At 41.9% G+C, this 12127-nt stretch overlaps 1 protein-coding gene across 1 annotated transcript in view; it reads right to left on the minus strand.

Annotated features, from left to right (window-relative positions):
• Positions 1 to 6745: 6745 nt before the first annotated feature.
• The window catches only part of NEURL1B (neuralized E3 ubiquitin protein ligase 1B), a 72274-nt gene continuing 66892 nt past the window's right edge, over positions 6746 to 12127 (minus strand). Inside the window, exon 5 of the mRNA XM_083181988.1 lies at positions 6746 to 12101. Within this exon, the coding sequence (XP_083038114.1) occupies positions 11860 to 12101 (242 nt within the window). The 3' untranslated portion in view covers positions 6746 to 11859. The remainder of the gene's footprint in view (positions 12102 to 12127) is intronic.

The following is a 12127-nucleotide window of genomic DNA, read 5'->3' on the forward strand; positions in this document are numbered from 1 at the left end:
TACTTACGTATTGGCCCGCAACACAGCTGATTTGGTGTGCCGAATGTGGCCATTTCCTAATTTGATTTCCAGAGCCACTTTAAAGGTGCATTCACACTATACAGGATTTCTAAATGATATCCACAATAATGATATTATTGTACATATTGGCCCTTATTCTAATTGAGAAGTACGGCTGCGTGTTTGGTCGGACAGCCGATGTATTGTGTTTGCGCATGTGCAGAGGCGTTTCTGCGCATGTGCGAATGCTGCACACGTCAGAATATGGCGTGAAATCCGTACAGAAAATGATCGGTCGGAACAATCCGAGCAGGGGGTGGAGAGGAGCGTGAAGGGGTGTTTGGGCTCATTACCATATGCGTACGCCCCACGTTTCATGGGCGTTCCCATGAAAATGCTGGGTGTACGTATGGTAATTCGGCCGTGACGCACGTGTGGGGGCGGAGCTGACATTGCCGGATGCCAGCTGCCAGCCCACATCCCTGCTTTCACACAGAGAAATGTCCGACCACTCGGTCCATCATTCGATGGTCGGCGATGGTCCGTTCGCTCGGCATCTTAATGCATTCGGACGATGTGAGTGATCCGTACGGTAGGTGGGGCTAAGAACACTCGGTGGCCGCCCGAAAATACGCATCCGTTGGAGTCAACTAAAATAAGGCCCATTGTCTAGTGTGTACACACAATATTGTCTACAATGCGAGCTCCCGCAGGTCAATACTGATCCCCACTGTCATCTATGCATTCAGTCAAATCCTGATTATATCACTAGGGATGCCAATCCCGGGGCATTTTTTTAATCCAGGGATTGAAAAATGCTCAGTCCATGGATTAGTTATCAGGCGTGTCCCCATACCCAGCCCCACAACGGCCGTCCAGCACATTTACTTACATTGGCGGGCGGGAGTGGAGCAAACAGCGGTGGGTGCAGAGGCGCACGGTGCCTCCGGGCGCGTGGCACTGTCAGCAGCAGGAGATAGGGTGGGCGGAGTCGCCGGATGGCAGCAGCAGGGTGGGTACAGGAACAGGATAGCAGCAGGATGTCACGCTGCATCCCTCCAATCCCGATCCTGGGATTGGCTATCCTATATATCACCAACAACACCATGTTCGACACCATGTCAGAATCACTGAACAAAGTCATTCAGTATGTACTGTATGCACTAGATCCTTTCTCCTGGAGCTCAAGGTACATCACTAACAGTATCGCTCATAGAGCATATAGAGTGTATGGGCCTTAAATTCAGGCGTCGGCTGTAAATGAAGAGACGAATCTTGGGACATTCATAGAAATGTTCAGTACGTTTGGGGAAAGCCCGGTATTGGAGAATTTTCCTAGAATTATCTCAGATCCCTTTCCCAGTGTCGTAACAATAGGCCCACAGACCCCGCGGTCGTGGGGGGTGCTGTGTAAGTGCCAGCGCCAGGGGTCTGCGGGTCTATTGTAATGCTGCTGTGCCACAGATTTACCTGTCTATGCATCGGTCCTGGCTCCCCTCCTGCCCTGGGTTCTGCAGTGCTGAAATTAAACTCTAAAACTGTCTGCTGTATGGGGGTGGACATTTTGTGATGGTCCATTTTCATACCGGCAGAAGCCAGGGCAGGAGGGGAGTCGGGGCCGCAGACATAATCTGCGGATCCCGGCCGCAGCACAGCGGAGGGTAAGGCACGGGGGGTATGGGCGGTGGGGGGTTTGTTGTTATATTTACTAGGGGGCGCTTCCAAAATTCGGCGGGGGGGGGGGGGGGGGGGGAGCGCGCAATTTTCGTAGTTACGCCATTGCCCAGTAATTTCCTGTTTATTGATTTTTGCGGTATATTCTTAAGCATTGTATTTTCTTTTATTAACCCTTACTCAATAATTGATTTAATTTGAATGTGACTTTTACAGCTACATCTCTGTATTACAATGTCTAAATGTATTTTCTTTTGGCTAAAACTGAAGGCTTCCTATAAGGAATTGGTCCAGAAAAAAAAATATTGGTGGCAGAAATATAAGTGGCTGATAAAATGTGTTTTAGCCAGACGAGATGGTTATATATTTATTTATGTTATTTACCTAGTGTCACACTGACGTTATGTGGGCCCAGGTGAGTGCTGTTTATTTAGCAGGGAAATAATGGATTCTCCTATAGCCTGGTGAATGGTAAATTACTGGTTTGCTCTGACTCTCCAGACGACAATGTAATTACTTTTTTACGGACCTTCATATTTTTTTTACTTCTCTATTAATTGCTGTCTTTGGACAAGTTTGTTCTGAACAAGATACAGGACAGTATAGTGCTAAAGCAAAATAAAAGTGGTGGTGGCGAGTCTGGCGACGGCAGCAAATTAATGCATGGGATTTCAGTATCGCACTGGTTCTCTGAAGGCCACAATCCCAGGGGTGCCCTGGGCTTAATGACATGGGGACCTCTACCTGCTCAGTCTGGTTCTGTAATAAACTGCCTGTAAAGGACTAAATAAAAAAAAAAAACATTTACTTCCATCTTCTACCGCTGGTGAGCGAACCTGGGTTTTATTACACATCTATCCCAGGGTAGTTTGAGAAGTGTTTTGGCAGCGTAGTTTTTTAAAATATATTTTATATATGTACTTTTAATAATTAAAGTGTGCTTAGAACTTTTTTCATGTGATTTAAATATTGCCACATTGGGTGGGATGCCACATCAAAGAAACCGCTATCAGAACGTCATGTATACAAGTAAGCTTTGATGGAAGCATTCTGTTGTTCACGTGTGGACCACTATGGTGAATTGAAGATTAAAGATACCTTTATGGACGTAGACTGTATTTGTTTGAAGTAAGCTTTATAGTGAGTCCACTATTGGACCGACATATCCCACTAGGAATTAAAGACACATAGCAATAGAGCATCTCATCAGAGTCCTCAAAAAAAAACTTTTTTGGTTTTAAACCTACTACACTATATATTTCCTCTGGTCTTATTCCTCATACTACACTGCTCAAATAAATAAAGGGAACACTAAGATAACACATCTGAATGAATGAAAAATTCATAGTTGAATGTGCTGACAACAAAATCGCACAAAAATTATCAATGGAAATCAAATTTATTAACCCATGGAGGTCTGGATTTGGAGTCACCCTCAAAATTAAAGTAGATAAACACACTACATGCTGATCCAATTTAGATGTAATGTCCTTAAAACAAGTGGAGCTCAGTAGTGTGTGTGGCCTCCACATGCCTGTATGACCTCCATACAATGCCTGGGCATGCTCCTGATGAGGTGGCGCATAGTCTCCTGAGGGATCTCCTCCCAGACCTGAACTAAAGCATCCGCCAACTCCTGGACAGTCTGTGGTACAACATGGTGTTAGTGGATGGAGCAAGACATGATGTCCCAGATGTGCTTAATTGGATTTAGGTCTAGGGAACGGGTGGGCCAGTCCCTAGCATCAATGCCTTCGTCTTGCAGGAACTGCTGACACACTCCAGCCACATGAGGTCTAGCATTGTCTTGCATTAGGAGAAACCCAGGGCCAACTGCACCAGCATAAGGTCTCACTACGGGTCTGAGGATCTCATCTTGGTACCTAATGGCAGTCAGGCTACTCTGGCAAGCACATGGAGGGCTGTGCGGCCCCCCAAAGAAATGCCACCCCACACCATTACTGACCCACTGCCAAACTAGTCATGCTGGAGAATGTTGCAGGCAGCAGAACGTTGTCCTTGGCGTCTCCAGACTCTGTCACATGCTCAGCGCGAACCTGCTTTCATCTGTGAAGAGCACAGGGCACCAGTGGGGAATTTGCCAAACTTTGTGTTCTCTGGCAAATGCCATACGTCATGCACGGTGTTGGGCTGTAAGCACAACCCCCACCTGTGGACGTCGGGCCCTCATACCACCCTCATGGAGTCTGTTTCTGACCATTTGAATAGACACATGCACATTTGTGGCCTGCTGGAGGTCATTTTGCAGGGCTCTGGAAGTGCTCCTCCTGTTGCTCCTTGCACAAAGGCGGAGGTAGCAGTCCTGCTGCTGGTTTTTGCCCTCCTCCACGTCTTCTGATGTACTGGCCTGTCTCCTGGTAGTGCCTCCATGCTCTGACAGACACAGCAAACCTTTTTGCCACAGCTCGCATTGATGTGCCATCCTGGATGAGTTGCACTACCTGAGCCACTTGTGAGGGTTGTAGACTCCGTCTCATGCTACCACTAGAGTGACCAAAAACATCAGCCAGAAAGTATAGGATCTGAGAAGTGGTCTGTGGTCACCACCTGCAGAACAACTCATTTATTGGGGCTGTCTTGCTAATTGCCTATAATTTCCACCTGTTGTCTATTCCATTTGCACAACAGCATGTGAAATTGATTGTCAATCAGTGTTGCTGCATAAGTGGACAGTTTGATTGACTTGGAGTTACATTGTGTTGTTTAAGTGTTCCCTTTATTTTTTTGAGCAGTGTGTATATGAACGACGGCGAGGAAAGAGACTTGGGAAAAGTAGAAAGTTTACTCTCCAAATAATAATGTGGACTAACAGAATATTCCCACAATTACTATGTATGTAATGTGTATAGTGATTTAGGATTTCCATGTTGTAGTGCGATATGGTTTAACACATACCTTGTTTATCAATTTTGATTTGAAGGGTGTTCTTAGGATATAGTCCTTGGGCCCACAGACTATGTTTTGACTTAACAGGTCTTGGGGCATGGGCATCCATTTAATTTCATGCGGGGGGGGGGGTACATCACGTTGCAATGTATCGCAGGGACCAGGCAACATGGGGGTTTATCTAGATCTTATTTGTGGGGTAGGGCTTATTTTGGACCATTATGCAAAAATAAGGGTAGGTCTTATCGGGGAAACATGGTATTACATTTATTTCGGTACTTCTGTAGTTTCATGGCGCCGTGCTACTTCAGGGATCTACGCTCGCCACGAAATATGTCAAAAAAAGTAACTTAACTCCATGCCAACATGGATAGTTCATACCCCCACTATCCATGTTGGCATGGAGTTTATTTTAAATAGCGTGGCGAGCCACCGAGCCCGCAGTGTGGGCGAGCGAAGCGAGCCCCGCAAGGGGACTCAGACGCACGGCGCCATACTGGTGCCGTGAAACTACAGAAGTACCTTTATTTATATTTAATCTATTTGTATGCCACCTAAGTCTACTTATTTCATGATAGTGGACGTGCTCAAATTACTTTAATTTCTTAGACAATTTTTCGTCTGTGTTCACCTTAAGAGTGAAGTGCAGTGGTGGCCAATCCGGGTCTCGATAGATATCAACAGAGTTCCTGTTTACCAGACCACCACTGGATCTGAAGATTGTGTCGGTTATGAATGAATGCAGCACAGGTTTGAAAATGTGACAGTTACCAATGACTACACCGGTCCATCGGCTAGGTGGTGAGGAAAATAGGAAGGGCCGGTAGATCATGAGGACAGGTTTGGCCATCCCTGCTGTATTGCCTAAAAAAAACAAACAGTGTTATTAAATTCAACCAGCCTATGTAGTATAAGTGAAAGTCCTTCTTGGAAACCAGGCTTAAAATGCAATTGCAGGTACTGCTGACTGCTGCCAAGTGATGAATAGCTGGACCCAAATAGATTAATAGAAAACCCATCGCCCATCACGTATACGGAGGACATTTTTGGGAAAATGAAATAATCCTCGTCTTTTGTTACTACACGGAACGCAAAAACTATGTTGCACCTCCCAAGCTCATTTTATTAGCAGAGCAAATTATTAAAGACATTATTTTTTTCCTAATACGTAAGCTACAGGATGTGCACAGGAAAAGCTGCAAATATGCTTTACTGTAAGGATTGGTAATGTGAGAAGTTGTTCTTGTAACTTGAAGTTGTGTATTGTTGTTCTGTAGAAACCCCTTTAGCCAGCACTAAAGAATTGGGTGTAAACTAAATATAATATAGTGGATTGTACAAGATTCAGTCTATATGACTTTAGCAAGAAGGACTGGTTTTCCTACACTGACTGCAGCTAGGGGAAATTTAAATATCAAAGATTACGAAAAGCTTGAATGACAATATCATTCTACAAATAAAGATATGTAGAGAATATGTGTTGCATCGGTTATTTTCTAACCAACCACACAAGCAACAGCTGTAAAAAAAAGCTTTTCTTCTCTGAGCAGAACAGACTGCATGATGGAAAACACTTTGTCAACATGTATACACCTTATGGCAGGGGTTCCCAATCTTTTTTGATTCACGGCACCCTAGAAAAACAGACTTTTTTTCACGGCACCCCTAGGTCAATTTTTTTTTATTTTGATTTGGTTTATATGCGATTCTTAGTGGCAGTTATGTGGTAAAGGGCAGGATTTGCTTCTGTTGGTACACATTCTATGATTGCCAGCTACCAGCACTGGTTTTGCTCATAAATAATTAACCATTAATAATTTGAGTTGGTCCTAGACCACCAAGCCGCGGCACCCCTGCATGTGTCCTGAGGCACCCCAGGGAGCTACGGCACACAGTTTGGGAACCACTGCCTTATGGGCAAAAAAAAAGTTTATAAGAGAATTCTGTAGATTTTAAATAACAATCACCAGAGAAAAACCTTTCATCAATGGTCTACAAGCCATATGTTCTTTATTTGCTTTTAAACAGAAATTATCCTTAATGAAACATAAAAATGTACAATGACAAAACAAAAAGCACAACACAAAATGGAAAGTGCAAAATAGACAACCAATATAAAGTCTAATATATATATATATATATATATATATATATATATATATATATATATATATATATATATATATATATATATATTTACAATTCATTATAACATCACAGTAAAGAACTACAAATCTTTATCCCCCCTTGGAACATCCAGGGAATAATGTTGAAGCATACAATGTTCACTGAATTATCAAAAACAAAACAATACAGTTGTCAGTGGTGAATTTATAAAAACAGGACTGTGTTTAATTGGTAATAGTTAAGTAATTTTTTGTGTTTTATTATAACATTGCGTCGTAATATAAAAAAAAAGTGCACAAACAAGCTCAATAAGGCACAGACATAGTCTATACAAATTGTTTACTATTCCATAAAACATTTCAAAATTACAAATCAACATTTGTTGTACACTGATTGTCTTTCTGGAGAGTAGTGGTATGGGTTTGAAGAGGTGTCACTAAAACATAAACCAATTACAAGATAATATACATGCTGTCTAATTTGGCATGTTTTTAAAAAGTGGAGGCATAACCTGGGAACACATGTAACGCTGCTTCAAATACTGTATATTAGTATTTTCTCTCATTTAACTAAAACTAAGGCTGTGTACATTTCTAGCAATGTGGAACATACTCCTGACATCGTCTTTGTATAAACAAGTTATCAAAAGTCTTGAATACCTTCATAAATGTAGTTTGTGATTATTTTATGCTCATTTACTCCCAAAACAGCCTTTAAAAGAATTGGAAAAATGGCTTCTAATTAGGACTACAGAAGAATATTAAAGGCAGCCATTTTGTGCACTCAACTGATCGCGATGACCATGTAGCCTTGGCAATTTACTAGGAATCAATCAATAAATAAATTGCATTAAGAAATAGAATACAAGCAGGCTTTGTGTATAATGAGATATTGGTTCCTAGTGAATTAAAAAGCTATATTGACAGTAATATTAGCGGAGCACAAAAAACAAGTGCTTAGGCCACCTTTTTCTGTTTAGTGTAAACCACTTTGAGTCATCATTAAGATCTTTGCGGAGTGCGTTTTAATCGTAAAGTTTAGACCAGAGTCCTATGGTTTAGCCAGGGTTCACAAATACAGGGGCAAAACATTTTGGCCAACAACTAAAGAAGTTCAACAGTTTTTTTTTCTATAGAGCAAACCACATACACGTGTGGTTCAGTGGATCTGATCAACATCAGTCACTTCTATAGTGGGTGAGCCCTTCATCAGTTACCATTGTCCAAGAAGGGTAGATGCAAACTTCTTCTGTGGAGTACTAAGGTCCTTATTCAGGTCCATTCATTCAGACCCCTTCTTTTGCAAGGGGTCCGATGGTGTGAGTCTGCAGATGCATTTCTATGCATGTGCAGGGTGGGTGCGGCCATGGCAAACAGGGTGTTTGCCGGGCACACGCACTCGAGTGTGCAAGCGGGGGGTGTGGGGCCGGGCCATTTGCATATAGGAATGCAAAGCATTTCATGGGCAATCTCATGCAAATGCCCGATGGTGTGGGGGGCAGCCAGCTGACATCACTAGATGCCAGTTGCCTGCCCACTTCCTCGCGAGCGTCCACGCATATGTAAGTGACTTGATATTAGTGGATCCCACTAGTCTGCGAATGCATGTAACATTACATTTGTAATTCGGGTTATCCTTGTACAGGGTTCCACAAATATTGCACCACCTCATGGGGCACTGGGGGCTAAACGTTAGGTGTTATGGTTCTTTCAGCAGTAATCAAATTATTCTGTGGAATTCTGCACCTTTTTGGGTTTTAAAACACATGGATAATACAACCATTTGTAAACCTGACAGTTACTGTTGATACTAAGCTAACAATAAATCCAGTATCAGTGCAAAGTTATGTAACCTCACTTCCACCAACATGCCTAAAACCCTAATCCTTCTCCCTGTACACTTGCCTCACCATCATGTAAAAACAATCCTCTGCCTTCTAAAAAAAAAAAAAAACCAGTTAATTGCATCTACTGTATGTCCAAGTTTTAATATCAACTCCAAACTAACCTGAAGACCACCTTGATACAAACATTAGCTACTGCAACACACAAGAAACAAACGCGGTCTAATACACTGCACGCTATGCCACCCTCTGTGAGGCAGCCTACATCACACTATATAATATATATTTACCATTTTCAGCCTCAAGGGTTCTTTCTGTTTATTCAAATTAAATATCTATATTATCCTATTAAAACCAGTTACACAGGCTGTAAAGCTCAGTGTGTCTTCATAATGTATACTGCTGCATGGATTTTGCAAGCAGGGACACATTTCCTCCTCAGGCACACAAGTCTTCACAGCTTCTCATTTAGGGGTTCTCCTCCTGTGGTGTTTGTTTACCCAATAAATGTAATAGACACCATTTGCACATAACTAAGTACATGTCAAAACACCACTAACAGCTAATACAACACCCAATAACATTGAATGTCTCATCGCCCACATTACTTGTCAAGCAGCCTGTACAATATAAATTGATGTAACTTATTCCTAGTATAGCAGCTAACTTGTATTAATGATTGAAGTACACCAACCCCACATTACTGGCAAATGTCTTGGATAATAGCAGCACAAATGATTGGGGTGCTGAAATACCCACAGATTCCTAGAGGATTTATAGTCTGCGGTGAAATGGGAGTCCCATAAAACAGCTGCCAAGTGCACCCTATAGCTGTATTGTAAAGCTCTGCGGTTCTATTATTATAAACTAATCCTTTTCTGTGTGAGAACATGAAGAATGCGGACTGGGGCCAAGAGACATGGCCTAAGACAGCACCTGGGCATTCATTTCTAAACCATAACATACACTATGCAGTGATCTACCAGGGGGCCAGATTCTGCTAATTACTAACAAAAATACAAGTGTGTAAATATGACCAGCTACTAGAATGGAACAGTGAAGCAGCAATAAAATCATCCAATAAGATGATAATATCACAAAGTGTCTTGAGCATGTTACAAAGAACTGAGCGCTCTGTTCGGGTATCCGGATGATAGGTGGAAGGTCAATATGCGGACAAGGGGAGGGGGGTTGGCGTGAGAGACTGCCAGCATTTTGGGAGACGTGCCCGATTTCTGGGACCCTCCTGCCCATTCCGGGAGGGCCCCCTTCTTATACAAAGTGTAAGGAGCAGTATACAGACTAGCTAGTGGAAAAGCAGCTCAAATTCTGAAACTTGTATACAGCATATGCATTCAGCAATAAGGCATCAAAACTGTGTGATGTGGTAAGCTTCAAACAGGGACGGGAATACTTGGACAAAATAAGATCTTCTCTCTTACTATGAATTTGTTATTTTATGTATGGTTAAATCAGAAATTAGCTATTTATTACAAAAATACACTTTTATTAAATACCACTGTAGTTTACAAAATTGCTATACAGTTTTCTACTGCCATCTGGAGGAAATAAAAAAATGATCAATGTTATTTTTTAACATATCCACTTGCCTGCTAGCGAATTCAGATCACTTTATTCTAATGAGTTTGAAAGGAAATTAGCCTGGGGAATCACATCGCCCTTTCATTTCCTATGCACTACTATAGAACTCTTCTTCAGAGAGAGTCAACAGAGCTTTGATGTTTAAAAAAAAAACAAAAATATATATTATATATTAAAAACTCCTAACCCTTAGAGAGCTTGAAAAATTTATTGGATTGTTTGCTTTTATCCACAAGACAAAAAAAAACTATTTTGTCATTAATTTTTTTTTTAAATACTGGGATACAACGCATAATATTTGAGATACCTAAAACAGGCCCGCTTCTTAATAATAAAAAAAAAAGTTCCCTTCTGAACAAAAAAAACTCTATTGTTAGTACGACAATTAGAAAAAATATAAGTGTTCCTTTCATACATAATATCTAAATTTTGTGGTAAAGCCTTCAAACATCCCCTTATGTCCATGCAAGTCACCTAATTGCCTGTTGCACTGTAAAGATAAAAATGAAATGTTCCATGCTATGCTACCGCAATGTCCGGCTGCGCACATTACTGCTTATTAAGGTAGGGAATCTTCGCTCATTTGTTCTCACACGCCGTAGTGGTGCACAGGAAATGAGCAATATACAGCGCCACAAAGTGCCTTTTAAGACTCTTCCATGTACACATTACATAAAATTGATTTTCCACCTAAGACTCTGTATTTGCAAATATGGTACTGTACATGAGTATTTACCGCAATTACTGAAATATGCCAGTTAAAGGAGTGCTTTTAACATATAACCAACCTCAGTGGTACAGGAAAAGAGCTACCCTATCATATAAAACACTGGCAGACATTTTACTTGATAATATCTGTGGTACTGCAGATACAGTAAAGTGAGAATCTTCCTTCAAGGAACCCTGCTGGATCCGGTGTGCCTGATTAATGACACTGGAAGGCACTACTACTATCTGTATGCAATGGAAATGAGAATATAGGGGAGATGTAGCAAAGTTTGGGGAGAGGTAAAGTGGAGAGCACCAACCAATCAGCTGCTGTCATTTTTCAAACACAGCCTTTAACCTTAATGGCTAACCTGGATACCCCAGCTGTTGTTGAACTACACATCCCAGCATGCTCTGCATCAGATTTATCATTGCCAAATAGCAAAACTGAAGCAGAGCATGCTGGGATGTGTAATGCACCAACAGCTGGAGTGTCAAGGTTAGCCATCAAGGGCCTATAACATGACAGTTAGGATCTGATTGGCTGGTACTTTATTACTAGTCGACAGAGATAGAGCCCATAGCCTGTAATGGACAGTTAAGTTATATGTCTGGTACTTCTAGTAGCTTCACTTTATCGCTCTCCAAGGTTTGACACATTCCCCCCATATCTCTAAAGGGGCCTTGGGTAAGAATATTTTGGTCAGTTGCACGCCTGAGTAAAAGGTACCCCCACAACCATGTATTTGTGGAGTTGGGGAGCAGTAAGTACACCCTGAACAATTCATTTATGACCCTGTATTAAAGGCATCTCTTTATTAACTGGCCATGTATAAGGACACTGGCACACACTTGTGGCGCCATATCACTGCCTTAAATTGAATCCCAGAGCGGATATATAAAGCACAGTTTTCATTGAGGGAAAATCCCTGATTTGATCCCATCTTCGGGAAAGTCAGTATAAAAAACATCACTGTGAAACTTCAGACTCTCCATGCTTAAGGACGGTATGTTTTTATGACATCTTTTATCACCCTCCGGCAGATGGGACAGCAGGCGTTTATCTGTCTCTTGAGCTTCAGCCCGCAACTGCTGCACAGACACATGTGGCCACACGTATAGATAACCGTTTCAACTTCATTGTCAAAGCAAACTGCACACTCTCCATCTTTGCTCCCTTGAGGTTCAGGTGCAAATACAGGTGATACAGGAGGACTCAGAGGAGAACTAGGAGCGGTCACTGGAAAAGAAAAGGTGCAATGAATA

The sequence above is a fragment of the Crinia signifera genome, chromosome 4 (genome assembly GCF_055691185.1).
Source record: "Crinia signifera chromosome 4, ASM5569118v1, whole genome shotgun sequence".
NCBI classification, from domain to species: domain Eukaryota; kingdom Metazoa; phylum Chordata; class Amphibia; order Anura; family Myobatrachidae; genus Crinia; species Crinia signifera.